The 19,489-nt window shown below is 39.7% G+C and overlaps 1 protein-coding gene across 1 annotated transcript in view; it reads left to right on the forward strand.

Annotated features, from left to right (window-relative positions):
• The window catches only part of PPP3R1 (protein phosphatase 3 regulatory subunit B, alpha), a 74,176-nt gene that overhangs the window by 18,990 nt on the left and 35,697 nt on the right, over nt 1-19,489 (forward strand). The window contains exon 2 of the mRNA XM_049856425.1: nt 17,313-17,352. Coding sequence (XP_049712382.1) covers nt 17,313-17,352 — 40 coding nt within the window. The remainder of the gene's footprint in view (nt 1-17,312; nt 17,353-19,489) is intronic.

Below are 19,489 nucleotides of genomic sequence, written 5' to 3' on the forward strand. Positions count from 1 at the left end.
ATATCTAAGAGTCAGGTATATGTCAGGTCGTTACTTTCATTTGTAAACGGTAAAAATGAACTTTTCCAAAATAAGTACGAGAAAATCAAAATTTATAAGTAACGTTAGTTTTGTTTAGGTAAGCCGATTTAGCTGAGTTTTTTTTTTTTTTTTATGTTCTTGAGTCTTGCCTTTTGAGAGACTGTAGCTAGCTGAACAGAGAAATTGTAGGAACAGACCGCTACTCTAAACCTTTTATTTCCTTCATTTAGCAAACATTTAGTGTTTACCTCTATATATATCAACCACAGTGTTAGATACAAAGATGAATGAAAAAAAGACACAGTCCCTTCTTTTCCAGAGACTTCACAGCCTAGACTGAGTCAGGCATGTGGAGGAAAATATTATAATACTGTATAATAGGTGGAAACCCTGGTGGCGTAGTACTATGGCTGCTAACCAAAAGGTCAACAGTTAAATCCACCAGGCTCTCCTTGGAGACCCTATGGGGCAGTCCTACTCTGTCCGGTAGGGTTGCTATGAGTTGGAATCAACTCAACGGCAGTGGTTTTTTTTTTTTATATAATAGACGCTGGAGTTATTCTGGCCACTGTGCTTGCCCAGTTTGAACTCAGCATGTAGCAGCTATTTGGACATTTTATTACTCATTCTGTGGACATCATTCATCTGATGGAGTTGTATAATAAATGCCACACAATTAAGTATTGAAAGAATTCCTTAGTTGTTTTGTTGTAAAACCTCTCTAATTGTTGCTTTTCAGTGAATTTTCTTGGCTACTGTCAGAGGCAACATGATACAGTGGAACAAGTGTGAGACATAGGATTGGATGACCTAGGTTGGGGTACCCTGAATTTTTTTTTTTCTTTATCTATAAAATGGCCACAAGACTGCCTGGTTCCAGGTCCTTGTGGATATATTGGGTATGGTAGTTAATTATCTAAGATGCTTGATCGATTGTAAAATGCAGTTTAAATTTTTTAAATCAGTTAAACCTCTGATAATTAGTATGTTATATTTTTGGCAGGTCTAGGTGTCACAATTTAATTCTAAGTTCCGTGCAGCACTGAGCGATAATGTACTGATTAACAAAGGAGAAACTACTAGTTGGGGTGGTTTGGACTACAGATAACAGAATAAAAGCCAAAAAGTGGCTTAAACAATATGGAATGTATCATTTCACAAAATGAGAAGTCCCGAGCCAGGGAGTTCCAGGCCTAGTTCAGCAGTTCGTCAGGTTCATCGGGCATGGACGTTAAAGCCCTGCAGGTTAGGAGATCAGGGGCATGGACGTTAAAGCCCTGCAGGTTAGGAGATCAGGGGCATGGACGTTAAAGCCCTGCAGGTTAGGAGAGAGCTGCTGCAGTTTCAGGCACCGGCATCTGACTGAAGAAGAGAGTGCCTCCTGTAGTCTCTCTTTTATCAGGGAGAAAAAAAACTTTCTTGCAAGCCTCATAGCAAGTTTTTATATTAGGTTCCACTGAATTCTTCTTAGTTCTTCCATACCAGAAAAAAATCAAATTTTTTACCCTTGGAAGTTAACTTCTTATAGCCTGGCCCTAGCACTTTCACTGCCAGAGGCTAGGCCTTATAATAGTAAAAATAACTCCATCAATATTTTACTTGGTACCCTGAACAGAGGTCATAGATTACTGAGAGGATTGTAGACAGTGAATACTTTATCTGGTCTCTGATGTTACACTGTACTTTTTCACCAGTGCAGACCTGTCGTAGACCTCCCCCCATGTTGTCTGCCCCTTTACAAAAATATTTTCTCTACCTAGTTTACCAGAACTGAAATTCTGCTTCCCCCGGGAAGGGTGTCTCTCCTGCAGCCCTTTCAAATGAACAAGAGAGGCTGTTCATTTCAGATGTGGGTTTGAGTTGTTGGCATGGTGTTAGAACAGAGTTTGGCAAATTTTTTTTGTAAAAGACGAGATAGTAATATTGTAGTCTTTGAGCCTGTAATAGACTTCTCCAGCTGGACTCTAATCAATTCTGACTCAGGTTGACCCCACATATGTCGGACCCTATGCCCCATACGGTTTTTGATGGCTGATTTTTCAGAAGTAGTCAGGCCTTTGTTGTGATGTACTTCTGGGTGGCCAAACCCACCAGGCTTTCTGTTAGCAGCCAGCCCGCCCGTTAACCATTTGCACCACCCAAGAACTCCCTGTTATTACTCTTATGTTCCCCTGCAGAGTCTCTCCAGTCTTTCTAACTGTACCTTCCTTTATGTCTCCTGATTGCTATCAGCTAATGTATTCTTGGAGATTCTCTTTTTTCATTCACCATTTAAAGAACTGTCTCACGTTTTCCCTCTAGGTTCCACCATCAACTTCAGATCTTTATGGACACCTAGTGTTCCTTGACCACCTCGATTTTGCTAACCTGCACTTTTTTTCTATTTCACTTAATTCCCATGGCTGTAGTCAAGATAGTCTCTTACCATCATCCAGAACTGTTCAACTCCTAGGACTTTATCTCCTCTATTTTGAGATTATTTTCTCAATTTTAAGTATTGAGAATGGTGTGCTTATAGGGTATTCTGTTGTGTTTTGGAATTACATGCGTTTTTAAATTAAGATACAGTACCAAAGTAGTACTGTTCCCTGTAAGAAGTTGTAGAGTTTTCATCTCTTCGGAGCCCTGGTGGCGCAGTGATTAAGAGCTACAGCTGCTAACCAAAAAGTTGGCAGTTCGAATCCACTAGCTGCTCTTTAGAAACCCTATGGTACAGTTCTCCTCTGTCCTACAGAGTTGTTTTGAGTCAGAATGGATGCAATGGCAACAGGGTTTGTTTGTTTGTTTGTTTCATCTTTTCACGCCTCTTGTCAGCTGTCTCCGCCTATCTCACACCCTCTTATTGTGTTTCTTTGATTGTGACTACCATGTTACATATATAAATAGCACATTTGAAATTGGTATTCCATTGTGAGTTGCTAGTGACAAGCCACTTGAGTTCAAGTATTCTAAGGTGAGAAGAAAATGGCTTCCATCACTTACTGCTTCTGTTGTATGAAACAAGAGCTGTAACTGTATGCCATATTGGTGAGAATACAGACAGTGGGGATTAGATTAGCTGATGTTCAGAGTTGCCCTTTATACGACTCGTTACTAGCTGTGCAACCTCGTGCAAGCTGCTTAACCTTCTTGACATCACTGTCTACTCAGAGGAAGGTTTGGAGGATAAATGAGATGCTGCTGTACAGTCTCTTAACAAATTGCCCAGAGCATAAGTAACTGTATTATATTTTTGTATTCGATTTATGTTAGTTTTCCTCTTCCTGTCCATATATAGTCACAAAGTTAACTTTTATATATTGCTTTCTAGGTCCGTTAGTTTTTGCCTCTAAAAACATCCTGTAATACTTGACAAGATAACATTTATTGCATTTTTTTTTTTTTTAGTTGGCTAAAGTAGTCGTTGAAATTTAAATTAATTCATCTGAGGTATGAGGTGTCTGAAAGATTTTAGGACTTCAGTTAAATAATTGTAATTCCATTGAAAGGTGCCCTGGTGTCATAGTGGTTAAAAGCTTGGCTGCTAACCAAAAGGTCGGTGTTTTGAATCTAATAGCCCTCCTTGGAAACTCTCTTAGGCAGTTCTACTCTGTCCTGTAGGGTCGCTGTGAGTAGGAATTGACTCAATGGCAGTGGTTTTTTTGGTTTAATTCCATTGAAAGGTAGTTCTGTTATTAGTATAAAACCAGACAAAAAGAGCTAGCAGGTTTTTTTGTTTGTTTTTATAAACTTAGGCATTTTAAAAGATCTTTGCTTTAATAAAGCTTTTGTCATGTGTTCGTTGTTACTTAAGAGATATTATCTTAATTTTCTAGGACTGTCATAACAAATTAGCACAAAGTGGGTGGCTTTGAAGAACAGAGATTCAAATTTTCTCACAGTTCTGGGGGCCAGAAGTCTGAACTAAGGGCACTGGTAGGGCTATGCTCGCTGTATGTTGGCCTTAGGGGAAGATCCTTTCTTGTCTCTTTCAGCTTTTGTAAACCTGCTGCCATTGAGTCATTTCCAACTCAGAGCAGCTACATCTGTTACAGAGTATAACTGCTCCATAGGGTTTTCTTGACTAATCTTTACAAAAACAGATTGCCAGGCCTTTCTTTGGTAACTCTGCTGGGTGGAATTGAACCACCAACCTTTAGGTTAGTAGTCCAGTACAATCTGTTGGAGCCACCCAGGGACCTCTTAGCTTTCATCGCCCAGGTATTTCTTGGTTTCCATGGCTTTTAGAAGGATCCTCACGTACTGTTTAACTGAGAACACCTGCAAAGAAAAACCCTAGTTCCCCAAATAAGGTCACAGTCACCAGTGGAGAGTTAGGACTCCAGTTTATCTATTGGGGGACACAGTTGAATCCATACCAGACATATCTTTGGGAGTGAAATCTTAGTCTTAAATCCTTGGATTTATTGATTAGTTGCTTACAGTGTACTAAGCACTTTGTAAAACATGATTCTTACCTTTTGGACATGTTACTCAATCGTTAGAGAGTTTGCTTAAATGTTGGGAGCCTCATTCTTGTAAAAATTGTGGTTTGGCCTAATGAGGAAGACCATCTACAAATGGACTGTGTTTTACACCAGTTGTTTAGGACTCAATACATTTCCCAAAGAAATTTTTTTATAAAGGTTTACTAAAGCCTTTTTTTTTTTTTTTTGCCTATTTCAATGATAATTCAGATGTTTATTAAGTATCATCTGTGTGTATTATTCAGGTCCCTGGGTGGTGGAAATGGTTTGTTCTGACCTGCTGAAAGGCTGGCGATTTGAACCCACCCAGCCACACCACAGAAGAAAGACCTGGTGATCTGCTTCCGTAAAGATTATAGCCAAGAAAACCCTATGGAGTTCAGCTGTACTCTGTATCACATGGGATTGCCATGAGTTGGAATTGGCTCTGTGGCAACGAGTTTTTTTTATGTGTGTATGTATGTATGCACCGAAGGATAATGTGATGGTTAAAGTTGTGTGTCAGCTTGGCTGGCCATGATGCTCAGTGGTTTGGTAGCTATGTAATGATCTGGTCATCCTCTATGATGTGATCTGTTGTGATCAACCAATCAGTTGTAAGAGAGGTTTCCTGGGGGTGTGGCTTGCATCCTATACATCTATATATTGAGTTTTTTTTATGTATGTACATGTGTATATATATATATGGAGGTTCTGGCAAAGCTTGCTTGTTGTGGATCCTGCCTCTGGCTCATCATCACCTGACCTCTGTCTCTTGAGACCCGAGCCAGCAGCCTGTTTTATTGCATGCGCATCTTGGATTTGTCAGCTTTCACAGCCTCTGAGCCAGCGGCCTGCTTTCTGACCTGGTGATCTTGAGGTCATCAACCCCTGCAGCTGTGTGAGTCAGGAAGAGCCTCCAGCCTGATGCCTGACCTACGGACTTGGGACCTGCCAGCCGTTTCCTTGAGATAAATTAGAGAGGTTTTAGAACAAAACAACTATAGAATTCTTTGAACACTTAAATAATTGTGTGGCATTTATTAGACAACTCCATCAGATGAATGATGTCCACAGAATGAATAATAAAATGTCCAAATAGCTGCTACATGCTGAGTTCAAACTGGGCAAGCACAGTGGCCAGAATAACTCCAGTGCCTATTATATAAAAAAACCCACTGCCGTTCAGTTGATTCCAATTCATAGCAACCATACCGGACAGAGTAGAACTGCCCCATAGGGTCTCCAAGGAGCACGTGGTGGATCTGAATCGTCAACCTTTTGGTTAGCAGCCATAGTACTTAACCACTACACCACCAGGTTTCCACCTATTATACAGTATTGTAGTTGTGTTAATGAGAATTAAGTTGTATTATGTTAATGAGGCAAGATTAGGGTGTATTTCGAGTCAGTTTCTTTTGATATATAAAATATGAAATGAGCAAGGGAGAGAGCAGAGATGGGAAAGATAGATGCAAAGCCACATGAAGATTGCCTAGGAACAGAAGCTCAAAGAGACAAGGACCTTCCTCCAGAGCCCACAGAGAGAAGCCTTCCCCTAGAGCTGGCTAAACTAGTACATCCATGCCACAGGAATAAAATGAACTGTTCATACACCCAAAAACCAGCATGAATCTCCGGAGTATTCTTAGTGAAAAAAGCCAAACATAAATGGCTACATACTGTATGATTTCATTCCTATAATCTTGAAATGACAGAATTATAGAAATGAAGACTAGATTAGTGGATGCCAGAGTTCGAAGGTGAGTGGGTGTAAGAGGTAATGGCTGTGGTAAAAAAGGGCAAGATGAGGGATCCTTGTGTTGGAGGAAATGTTCTGTATCTTGACTATCAATGTCAGCATCTTGGTTGTGATATTGTACTTACTGTACTATACTTTTGTAACATGTTACCATTGAGATAAACTGGGTAAAGGATACATTGGATCTCTGTATTAGTTCTTAAAATTGCACGAAAATCCACAATTATCTCAATATAAAAAGTTTAATTAAAAAATGATTTGTACAAGAATGTTGTAGAAATTTTAGTCACTATAGCCTCCAAACTGCAAATAACTAAATATCTGTCAGTCAGAGGGACTTAAGCTTTCCCTATCTTTAAAAAAATTTTTTTGGATATTAATATTTTTATGATTTTATTATTTTTTAAATGATGTAAATAGGTAGTTAAAAACTTCTTTGCCAAACTATTTTTCGTTTCATTTTCTTTATTTCAGTTCCTTAGTCTTCATGCCCATGTAACTATTGTACTGGGATGAACCGTGTGAGACTGTTATTTTTGTAGATCAGAATGATTGAATATCCCTGATTTATTTGGTTCAGTCTAATAACTAAGAAAGTCACAATGGAAATGGATAAATATTCATAATACAGAAAGTCTTTGAAGAGCAGCAAATATGATTGTCAGATCAATTTCCTCCACACAATCTTTCTCCCCTAATATCTTTATTTCCCTAGTTTCCCTTTGGTATAACTTTCCTTCAGTTTGAAGAAATTCTGTTTATATTCATTGCAGTGTAGTTCTGGTGTTGATAAATTCTCAGCTTTTGTTTGTCTGACTTTTGTCTTTAGTTCGTTTTAATTTTTGAAGGGTTTGTTTTCCTCCATCTGAATATAGAGTTCGAAATTGACAGCTTGCCTTTCAGCAAATTAAAGCTGGCCTGTTGGCTTTTGGCTTGCATTATTTCTGACAAGAAATCATGGAAATTATTTTTGTTTCCTTATACTTACTAGGAAACCCTCGTGGCACAGTGGTTCAGTGCTACGGCTGCTAACCAAAGGGTTGGCAGTTCGAATCCACCAGGCGCTCTTTGGAAACTTTAGGGGGCAGTTTTACTCTGTTCTATAGGACTGCTATGAGTCAGAATCGACTCGATGGCACTGGGTTTGGTTTTTTGGTTTGTACTTACTGTGTCTTTTTTTTTTTTTTTCCTTCTCCCCCTCTCCCTGTTTTTAAGAAATTTCTTCTATGAGCAACTTGATTATGATGTTCTTTGGTGTAGTTTTCATTTTGTTCGGCTTTATTGAGGTTTGAACTCCTTGCATCTGTGGGTTTTACAGTTTTTTATCAAATTTGAGAAAATTTTGGCTATTATTTCTTAAACTATTTTTTTCTGTCCCTTTTCCTCTCACACTGCAATTATACATATTTTTGTCTTCCTGATGTGTTCCCAGAGGTCACTGAGAATATTTTCATTTCTTTTGCTTTCTAATTTCTGGTTTTTAATGCTATATATTGAGTTAATGTCTCTTCTCCTCTGTTTAATCTGCAAAGTCCATCCAGTAAAATTTTCATGTCAATTACTGTATTTTTCACTCTTGAAGATCCACTTGAATTTTTTATCTTCCCCTTTTTAATGTACATGCTTCCTCTAAATTCTTGAGCAGATTTATATAGCTCATGTGCTAGTTTTTATTTCTGTCATTTCAGCTTCTGTTTCCATTGACTGATTTTCTTCCTGGTTATGGGTTACTTTTTCTTTGCATGCTTAGTAATTTGTGGTTGAATTCTAGACATTGTGAATGTTATGCTGTCAAGTGCTGGATTTTGTTGTCTTGGGTTTTGTTTTGGTACGTAACTGAGTTGCTTGTCAGTCTACTTGACACTTGCCAGGCATGTTTTTAAGTGTCATTAGGACAGATTTAGAGTAGTTTTTACTCTAAGGCTAGCTTATCCCTACTAACAAGTGTCCCCTTCTGGGGTTTCTACCAAAAGCTTCAGGTGTTAGATGAAATGCTTTCTCTGGCTGGGTGAAACTTCATGGCTCCCAGATCCGTGTGCTCTCTGGCCCTTGGAGTTCCACCTAATGAAAAAAATAGGAATGAATACTTTAGTTGCCTATACTAGTTTAACAGGAGATTTATTTGTAAAATTGAGTAATAGGTATGATTGTTTCTGGCCACATTACTGAATAACCAAAAAGCCAAACCCGTTGCTGTCGAGTCGATTCAGACTCATAGCGACCCTATAGGACAGAGTAGGACTGCCCTTTACGGTTTCCAAGGAGCACCTGGTGGATTCGAACTGCCTGCCTTTTGGTTAGCAGCCGTAGCTCTTAACCGCTATGCTACCAGGGTTTCCTATAGGATCTTTAAAGTAGTTAACAGTTGTTATATATCTTCAAACATTTGCTAGATGGACTCAAGCAAGTTATAGAGTCTGATTATGGCCGCATTGATTAGACTAGAAACTTTTAGATGATTTTATTTTCCTCCTACAATCATTTGACAAGTGTAAATATGTCATTGGCTTCTATTGAAAAAGTGGTTACATTTTACAATGTTATACTATCCTAATGAGCATTCCTGCCATGTGATAACAGATGACAAAATCTCCAGAAAGTGGTCACAAAATCCCTGGCACCACATTTGTTGTTATAAAATCATGTTAGATTTATAGTGCTAACAACTTTTACTTCAGAGATGTAAAAAGGATGTGGCAGAGGTATATGACCTCTGACTTCATAAGGAGGAAGGAGATTCAAGGTGAACAGCCCCAGGCTGATTCCTATGAGGCAAGGTTAGACATGCCTCTTCTCTCCACCATCTTTACCAATTCTGACACCAACCGTCCCTCCCACGGCACTCTCTCCTTCTCTGCTGGTTTCGGTAATTCATTGCAGTGGCCACACACAACTCGCAGACAGTACTCATGGTTATGGGATTTATTAGGGAAGTAACAGGTTACAATTCAGGTTCAGGAATACAGCTTTTTGAACAGGACAGCCTCTTCTCAGCTGTGTCTGCAGGTGTGCTTCTGTTTAGGCCTTGGCCTCTGCCCTGCTCAGGCAAGTGTTTACAGAGCTCTTTTAGCTCTGCTGATAAGTGTCCCAAAGCACCCCACCAGTAAGCTTCGGCCCTAGGGTGCCCAACTCTCACTCCTTGGGTTAGCAAACCTAGCTCTACCAAGTGCCCAGAGGTACCCTCCTCTGCCAATAAGCCTCCTGCTCAAAGGCACTCAACTTTCTCCCTCTGTAGGCTGGGAAGCCCACTGCATCGTCTCCTGCTGGTCTCCTGGTTCTGCTGCCTCTGCTGCTTCTGTTTCTCTGCTGCTGCTTCTCACCTTCTTTGGTGTTTCAGCTCTCTCTGTCTTCTAGGTCTAGGAGGGTCTCAACGCAGGGATCTCAGATCCAAAGGACATGCCCCTCCCCTGGCTCTTCTTCCTTAATGGGGATGAGATCCTCTTTTTCCACCTTTGGGATAGCTCAGTTTAAGTCTAGTGGAATGGCAAAACTGACCAATCCCCTTGGTGGGCCACAATTACCTTATTTGCGTAGTCCTGCCCAAGTGGTTTATAAATGAGTTAGAAGGCCATGGTGAGAAGGGCCATATAAAAGCAACCCATTGCACTGCAAGAGAATGTTGCTTTTTCTTTTCTTACATTGTCTTGTACTGGCCTAAAATAGAAAATAATAAAAAGTAAAGTATATCCTATTTGGAAAACTTTGTCTTGGGTCAACGGAATGCTTTAAGGAGTTTCTTGACATTCAGCTGCTTTTTCCTCCCTCTCTCCCTTCCTCTCTCTCTCTCTCTCTATTTTTAAATATGTCTAACGTCTTCATTAGTAGTAAAAAATAATAATAATAATAATACAGCAAGAAGAACCCCTTTAAGTCATCTGGTCTGTCTTCTGGTTTCCTCCATGAGAAGTCAATGCCTGGAGAGGTGTGGTGCTGGGTGGAGACAGACTGGTCACTGGAGGTCTATTGACATGAGTGACTTTTGTCCCTTGCTGTTCTACTTTTTGATCTTTCCCCAATTTCACCATCCTTAGCTTCACACCTTATTTAAATATTGCTGAGAACAAAGAATATCTGGTCTAGAACAGTTATTAAGAGTGTCAGTGATTTTCCCCTAGAAAAAAACTGATTAATAATTGCCACATTAAATGTAGGAAGTTGGCAAAATTTGTCCTTCAGTAGATAAATATCTGGATTGATTCCTAAGATAACTTTTTTGTTAGCTCTGTATCATTCAGCATTGTCTGAAACATCTGTTTATTGTGCTAATTTTTTTTTGTACACATTAAATCAGTAGGAATAGAAAAATAATACGGGAGAAATTTTTTTGACAAATGAAGAAAGTGTTTTTCAGACCTCTTTATCTCATTTTGTTTAGTTGATCTTAAAGTGTCAAGATTTGAGAGTATAAGAATAAATTTTATAGGTGCATACTGTAAAGTTGAGAATATTTTCAAAGGGTGTGCTGTCAAAATTTAAACAATAATCTCTTTCTAGACTTAATAAACTTTATTAAGTGGTGACAACATTGCCTTGTTGGGTTGTAGGCTGTCCTTGTGAACTATGAATACTCAGTATTAGAGCATTCCTTGCTTATTTAAAATGTATGTAGATCCACATGCTTAGTGTAGGTACTCATTATGAAAAGCAAGCATGAAGAAAAATGAAAATCTAAAATACTTTAATAATAACTGGATTTTAAGAATTTATTGAATCTTATAATGTGTCCTCAGTTGGAATTCTGTCAATCCCTGGAGCCTTGTTTTTTGCCAGTGCCTTCAGTGCAATTTGGACTTCTTTATTCAGTACCATAGGTTCTTGATCATATGCTACCTCCTGCCTCCTGAAATCAAACGATGTATTGCATTGGGCAAATCTGCAGCAAAGGACCTCCTTAAAGTGTTGAAAGGCAAAGATGACATTTTGAGGACTAAGGTATGCCTGACCTGAGCCATGGCATTTTCAGTCACCTCATATGCATGTGAATGACGAAGACTGAAAAACTGATGCCTTTGAATTACGGTGTTGGTGAAGAATACTGAATATTCCTTAGACTGCCAGAAGAATGAACAAGTCTGTCTTGGAAGAAGGACAGCCAGAGTGCTCCTTGGAAGCGAGGATGGTGATACTTGGCCTCACGTACTTTGGACATGTTATCAGGAAGGATCAGTTCCTGGAGAAAGGACATCATGCTTGGTAAGATAGAGTGACACAATGGCTGCAACAATGGGCTCAAACACAGCAATGATTGGGATGGTGCAGGACCGGGCAGTGTTTTTTTTCTGTTGTACTTAAGGCCGCTATAAGTCGGAACTGACTCGTTGGCACCTGACAACAACATAATGTGTCCTTAATTTAACCACAGCCTTTAGTACATTGATACTTGAAAATGTCACTTGTATTAGTTCTTCAAGACTATGTAGATTTTTACTGTGCACCTATAAATTGTACCTTAAAATAGTTTAGGGCAATGTTTAAATGTGGCAGGGAATATCAAGAGATGAGACATGTGCTGCCTTCGTGGAGCTTCAAGTCTGAAAAGGGGACTAAGTAAGAGATGAAAAAATTGGAGTAAAACTGGCAAAAGCCTGAACCTGTATAAGGTAGAAACCTGTCAGAGTAGGAAAACTCAAATATTTTCTGCTAAAATGAGCAGTAGAAAAGTGTCAAGACTGCACCCTGTCAAAGGCGGAAAACTTAGGAGACCTGGAAAAACAAGGCAGTCCCTTTGACTCCTGACTGTCATAGGTTTCATTGTATAAGGTTCAAGATTACTACTACCATAAATAATTTCTGGTTTGTCGTGCTACTGGAATGTAAATATGAAAATAGTTTGCTTCCTTGAAATGCTCATATACCTTATGAAGATAAAAATCCCCATAGCTTTTGAGTTGGGAATAATAGTATGGCAATTATATGAAACTGTTAATTTATTATTTTAAAGAAAGTGATGAGATTGTATCTTTATTGACTAGAGACTTAAAATCTATGTATTATGGAGCAGTTCCATTATACTTGGGAGGAGTTGTTGTTAGGTACCTTTGATTCAGTTCTGAGTCATAGTGACCCTTTGTGCAGCAGAACGAAACACTGCCCAGTCCTGCAGCATCCTCACAGTTGTTCCTATGTTTCAGCTTATTGTTTCAGCCACCTGTATCAGTCCACCTTGTCCAGGGTCTTCCTCTTTTTGACCTTACTGAGCATCATGTCCTTCTCTAGGGACTGGTCTCTCCTGATAACATGTTCAAAGAATGTAGGACAAGGCCTTAAATCCTCCCTTCTAAGGAGCATGACCACAGTTAAGATGTAGAACCTGGTGCCCCTTTGCAGTCTTCCCTCCTCCCCTTGACAGCCCCTGATATTTCAGTCACTATATTACCTTCCCTGACCTCCTCTGTCTGAGTTAGATGCCTCTCTGCTGTACTGTTATTAGACCCTATGCTTAATTCTTACCAGTATTTATACTGCAATGAGGAGCCCTGGTGGTACAGTGGTTAAAGCAATTGACTCTTAACCAAAAGGTTGGCAGTTTGATACCACCAGCAGCTCTGTAGGAGAAAGATGTGGCAGTCTGCTCCTGTAGAGATTTACAGCCTTGGAAACTCTATGGGGTCTGTCTGAGTTGGAATCGACTTGATGGCAGTGAGCGGGTAGGTATACATCTACCGTAGTAAAAATAATAGTATGTATTTATATTGTACTTTTTTTTTTTTTACTATATTTAAAGAACTGTTCTATTGCATTATGTATATTAGTTCCTCACAACCACCTTATGTAAATTTCTATTACTGTCCCCATTTTATATCTAGAAAATGGAGGCACAGAGAACTTAAGAAATTTGTTGAAGGTCACAGAGCTAATAAGAGGCAGAGTTAGTTACGTACTAGTATAACGCACTTTCTGTGAGAACTGTATCTGCTGGAGTCCCTGAAATATATCAAGTACTCAAAAAAATGTTTTCTTCTTTAATATTGTTTTTAAAATCAGGCAAATACAAGGTTTATAACGTGTTATAAAACAATTGGTTACTTCTGCGGGAAGGGTGGGAAAGGAATGTGAACAGGGATTTTCACTTTTTTTATTCTATATTCTGATTGTTTGATCTTTTACAGCAGAATGTCTTCATGGTTTGTCTTCCATTAAAAAAATAAATAGGGGCAGTCAGGGGAGGTTTCCCAGCAAATCTTAGAGTCATCCTTGACTCTTTTTCTCTTTTCTCCACAGTCCTGAACAACTAATGCCAGTTCTACCTTAAAAATAAATACAGGATTTGCCATCTCATCACATTCACTGCCATCACCTTGGTTCCAGGTTATCACCATCTCATGCCTGGATTATTGCAGTAGCCTTCTACCTGTTCTCTCTGCTTTCAGTGCCTTCTGCCACTGTCCCTGCCCCCATCTTCCTTTTTAAAATATCAGACAAGTCGTGTCATTCTTATCAAGGCCCAACATGAACTGGTCCAGGATTACTTCTCTGACTCACACTATTAGGGTAGGATCCAGGTGAAGAAGAGGTTGGCCGAAGCAAGGTGTTCTCAAAGGAGGCAGCGTTCTTGGAGACGTTGCTGTGCACGACCTATGAGGGGAACTGCTATACTGGCTTATTTCAGGGGCGTAAGGTCGAGATGGGGGTGACTGCAGAGGTGGGCGTTCTCTTAAAGGGCTGTTCCATGGTTTTCCAAGGAATTTTGATTTTTATTCTGAAGACATGGGGAGCTATTGAGGAATTTTAGCAGGGATGTGATGTATATTTTGGACAGGTTGAGGTGGAGATAACCTTTTGGATACATGGAACCTGAGTTTAGGAGAGAGATGGTGTATTCAGTGTTGGTGGAAGCCCTGAGAACCCTGGCCTGGTTGGTCTTTGGGTCCTGTGGACACACTGGCTAGGAAGGAGTGATACAGAGAAAAAGGGCATGGGTGGTATCATATATACAGAATTGATAACACTGTAAAGGTCAGTGGGCTGAAGAAATAAGGGCCTGGTTTCAGAAGCCTGCCTGAAACTACAGCATCAACATTTTGTGCTAACTGATAAAACAGTTACAGCCTTATCCATTTGAAAAAAAAAAACAAACCATAAAACAAACCTCACAGTGACAACCCAAGGTTCAGGAAATTAAATATTACTATACTCTTGAGAACCTTGGCAAAAAACATTTAACTTAAAGGTGGAGAGACTAAAGATTAAAAAAAATTTTTTTTTCCTCAAAATTAAGGCATGCAAGAATATGTGAGGCAATAAAAGATAGGAATTATTTGCAGGACTCTTAAGATGAAGTAAGAAAGGTGCAAAATAAGCAGAAACTCATGTCTACTCAAAATCAGTCTTTGTTAATGTTTGGTATTTCTTCCCTCCTCACTTTAATAAATATTTAATGTATACTTAAGCCAAAAACCTGTCGCTATCGAGTTGTTTCCAACTCATAGCAACCCTATAGGACAGAGTACAACTGCCCAGTAGGGTTTCCAAGGCTGTAAATCTTCAGGGAAGCAGACTGCTACATCTTTTTTCCTCAGAGCGGCTGGTGGGTTACAACCGCTGACGTTTTGGTTACCAGCCGAGAGCTTAACAACGCTGCGCCACCAGGGCTCTTTCACAATACATACTTAAAAAAGTGACCTAAAATTTAACCACTTCTGGAAAAGAGTAGTTACTGGCAGCATGACAAGAACTGAAGATGTTACTGTATTTTTACAGTGTGCTGTTATTTGCTTACCTGCAGCCCCGGTGCATTATATTCATATGTGCGCTGTACCGGTATTTTTTTTTTTTTTTTTTTTACTTGTTGCTGACTTCAATTTTTTTTTTTGTTCAGTGGATTTAATGTTAAGTCTTCGTCTTGGTGCCTTTTGACACGGAGGTTTAGTTCCCAGCAGCAGACCCTCACCAGCCTACCCTTGAATTTTTAAAGCAGAGCCTCTCCAGGCAGGATCCCTTCCCTGCTCTGCAAACCACTTCTCCAGTATAGGAAGAAATCACTTTTTCCACCCCAGAAACAGCGCTTGCCAGGGCAGCCAGCCCCAGCCCAGGAGATGCACAGTTCTGCACCCCGGGCTGGAGAGGCCACTCAGGTGGGCGAGGCCCATGCCCCACAGCACCGTCTCACTGGCCTCCGCCGCTCTCGGGTCATTTGAATCTCTCACCTGTGCGGATGCCGTGGGGCGGACATGAGAGCCTTGGATGCAAAGGGGTTGTGCATCCCTCTAGACTGTCCGATGGACCGCACCTGCACCGCACCTGTCTTGCAGCCCGACATCAGGAGGGGCCAGCACTTCGGGCACTGCAGGACCTGTGTGCTCACGGGCAGCTGATCCGCCTGCCATGGGAACAGCCCGTGCTCAGGCTGTGGCAGCAGTGCCAGGCCTCCCTTCGCCCAACCCTCTGCCCATCTCCGGCACTACGTACCTGGGCACAGATTTACTGCAGGAAACGTCACTGCTCTCAGGCCGGGCTGCGAACTGCCCCAGAGCAAATGCACAGTATCAGTTGTTTATTTTCCAATTACTTGGTACTACCGAACTTGATCCATGACTTAACCATGGCTTATGCCTTTACTATACAAATATGATCAAAAGTAACATTTTCATACTATTAAGTGACGGTGAATGAGACCGAAATTCACTTCTGGAAATGTCACGAGACGTGCACCATATATGCGTGCGAGAACTTTTAACCATAATTTAATCATTCCTATGTGTTACGTGTGTGTGCGTTATTTACGTGAACGTGCTAGTAATTAAAATACAGTAATCTACTGATCAGAATCCCTGAGTGGTGCCGGTGACGAAGTGCTCAACTACTAGCTGAAAGGTTGGAAGTTTGAATCCACTCAGAGGTGCCTCAGGAGAAAGGCCTGCCAACCTCCTTCCAAAAGGTCACAGCCTTGAAAACCACATGGAGAAATTTTACTCTGAACACATGAGGTTGCCATGAGTTGTAGTTGACTTGATGGTAACTAACAACAACTTACTGACAGAACTTTTCTTAGGCCTTAAGTTTATATGTGATTAGAGATACTTCTAGGAATTTGAAAAACTAGCCAGCCAGAATGAAAAAAAAAAAAATTTTTTTTTTTTTTCCAGGCTGCTCTCAATAGCTCTTTAGGATCTGTAAACATATTCAAATGTTAATCCCATTGTACACTTAACTGCTATTTAATTGCTGGCAGGGCCAAGATTAGATAAATGAATATAGGATTTGGTACTCCAGATTTTACCGTTGAATTTTAAAAACTTCATTTAAATTAATCTATAGTCCTTTTTATAAAGATCTTAATGGCTTTACCTCATGTGAGTGAGTCTGCTATACTTGGGATTTTTACTGTTTTAGATTTAGAACTCTTTCTTGTTCCACTACGAAAAAATGGTGTGGTCTTCCACCAGATACTTGACCTCCCGGGCCCTGTCTTCAGATTTGTTCAGTGTAGGCATTGGACCAGGTCTTTAGTTTTTATACTTCATTTTGTTCACTTAATGTCTATTTTTGAGATAAGACTTTCCATGAACAGTAAATTTTGAAATAGGTACAAGTGGCTGGCTGTCTTATATTGGACTCACCTTCCTGTTAGTATTTTTCTTATTTTAGTTGCACAGTATATAGAAAGGTCTGTTTCCCACAGGTATAAATGGTAACTGGTTTATGTGTTTTCTTTTTAACAGCTCACTTTGCACTCTCAGGAAGCTCCTGAGTTGAATGGCAGGAGAAGCTTTATTCTGAGCTCTACCCCCAGATGAGTTCACCTAGCAAGACAAGTTAGAGCATTGACAGTCTCCAGTGTGTTAAAATGTCATATGTAACACATTTAGGATATTAAAAAGTACTTAAATTTTAATTAGATGTTTGGGTAATATTTGCCTAGGTTTGCCCAGTTGTAAGTGGCAGAGCCACAACTGAGGCCTGTTTGATTGGGGAGCTCTTTGTACCATATTTTGTAACTTTTAAAAAATCAATTAAAGAATTTATGAATCTAGATATATAAGTTTAGGGCTTATTTCCATATGTCGTGACTTACGTAAGTTTAATATTTTAAAGAACTTTGTGCAGATTTTGTGACTAATTATTTCCTTTTTTTTTTGCCCTAGGGAAATGAGGCAAGTTACCCTTTGGAAATGTGCTCACACTGTAAGTCAAATTAAGTATTCTTGTTTCCAAGAATTTTTCTCTTAAACTGTTTTCTTTGCCATGAGACCACAACTAGAGAGTGCTCAGCTACCAATACTGAATGTTTTGATCAAAGATTCTATAGGAGAATCCTGATCAAAAGGAGGAAAAATGTGGAACATAATTTTAAATTCTCATGGAATCCAGACTTTCTGGAGGCATTGAAGATGAATGACCTCCCATCCCCTCAAGTATGGCCTGAGGTAATCTTTAAACCTTAAACCAACTGTCTGCAAAGTCATCTTTAAACCAGTTTAACTTAATTAGTAAAGAATGTTTGCACTGAGCATTGTGCTTTTTCAAAGAACTATGTGTATGTGACCAAATAAACAACATCAGTTGAAGGTTAGATGAGAAGCTTAGGGAGCAGTGAAATTATGTAAATGGTGGTGGAATAATTTGGGAAAGAGTAACAAGCATGGTTGTACAACTTGAAGAATGTAACCAATGCCACTGAATTTACGTGTAGAAATTGCTGCATTAGTGTATGTTTGGTGTGTATATTTCACTACACACAAAAAGTTTATTTTCACATACACACATGTGCACACGTGTTTATATATGTGTGTATATATATACCTCATAACACACCTATTATATATATTTACCTACCTGGCGTGGTGGTGCAGTGGTTAAGAGCTCGGCCTCTAACCAAAAGGTTGGCTTTTTGAATCCACCAGTTGCTCACTGGAAACCCTATGGGGCAGTGCTACTCTGTCCTACAGGGTTGCTGTGAGTCAGGCTCGACTTGACGGCAGTGGATTTGGTTTGGTTTTGATATATAGTAATGTGGAGTCCCAGTGGCGCAGCGGCTCGAATGCACCAGCTGCTCATCGGAAACCTTTTGGGGCAGTTCTGTTCTGCTTATAGGGTCACTGAGTTGAAATTGACTCAGTGGCAAAAGGTTTATATGGTAAAGTTAAGCTTTTCAACTCTTTAAAATGGTTAGTCTTAAGTTACCAGAGTAGTAAAATATTTTTTATAGGCCTCTTCTATTATTAAAATCTGTACTATGCTGTGGTTTACAAATAACATAAACCCCTAAATCTCAACGGCTTAATCCAACAGAATTTTTTTTAGGTGAATGGGTTTTTAGGAACTTGGTGACTCAGGGATCTAGCCTCCTTTCATCTTGTACTGCTCCATGTCAGTGCGTGCTTCCCAAGACTGCTGGGGGAGGAGGGTAATGGGAGGACCTGCAGGCAGAGCTTTTATCTTCATTGGTCCAGGAGTGACTTCCATTACTGATGCTCATATGTTAAAGTCCAGAGCAAGCCACAGCCCTACCAAACTACAGAGGGGCTGGAAGGTATAATCTGCCATGTGTCCAGGAAGGAGAAGCAGGTAAGACACAGTGTCAATTAAGTCTGTTTTTTAGTTTAGTTTTTTTTTTTGAACAGGTGGAATCACAGACTGTTTTGTTAATTTTGTTGATCGTTTCTCTGTTGTTACCTGACTGAATGGCAAACTTGCAAGTTAGTAGAAGTCTTGTCTAAAACCTTTTTTCTAATACTTAGAATGTTTTATTTATAAGGTTATTTGAAGGAAGCCTTACATTTTTATGTATGCATTTGATGAAAGCTTAATGCTTGAAGGTCTAGATTTTTAATGTATAATTAGTTAATTTACTTATAAGGAGTCTCCCTGGGTGGCGGAGAAAGTTGAATGCTGACTAGAAGCTGAAAGGGTGCACTTGGAGGCACCTCGGGAAATGGGCCTGGCGATCTGTTTCTGAAAGGCCACACAGCCTTGAAAACCCAGTGGAATACAGTTCTCCTGACACGTGGGATCACCATCAGTCGGAGTTGAATCAACAGCAACTAAAAAGAATTCATTTGTATTAATAATGCATTAGGAAAAATTAAAGACCAGTGGTTTGGCAACAGAGGCATCTGATGGTAGCCCATTTATGGTCTGTTGTATCTAGAGCGTGTTCTTTCTGTCCTTCCTGTAAGAAATAACGGGGTTGCACCTTCACAGTTTTTCATCCCAGCAAATTTTAGTCTTATTTTATTCTGATTAGTTCTGGGGGTTAGGAATAAAGGTTTTTTTTTTTTTTTTTTGTAAAAAAAAGACAATTTGACATAGAGAGCAGCAT

This window comes from Elephas maximus, chromosome 17 (assembly GCF_024166365.1).
Source record: "Elephas maximus indicus isolate mEleMax1 chromosome 17, mEleMax1 primary haplotype, whole genome shotgun sequence".
NCBI classification, from domain to species: Eukaryota; Metazoa; Chordata; class Mammalia; order Proboscidea; family Elephantidae; genus Elephas; species Elephas maximus.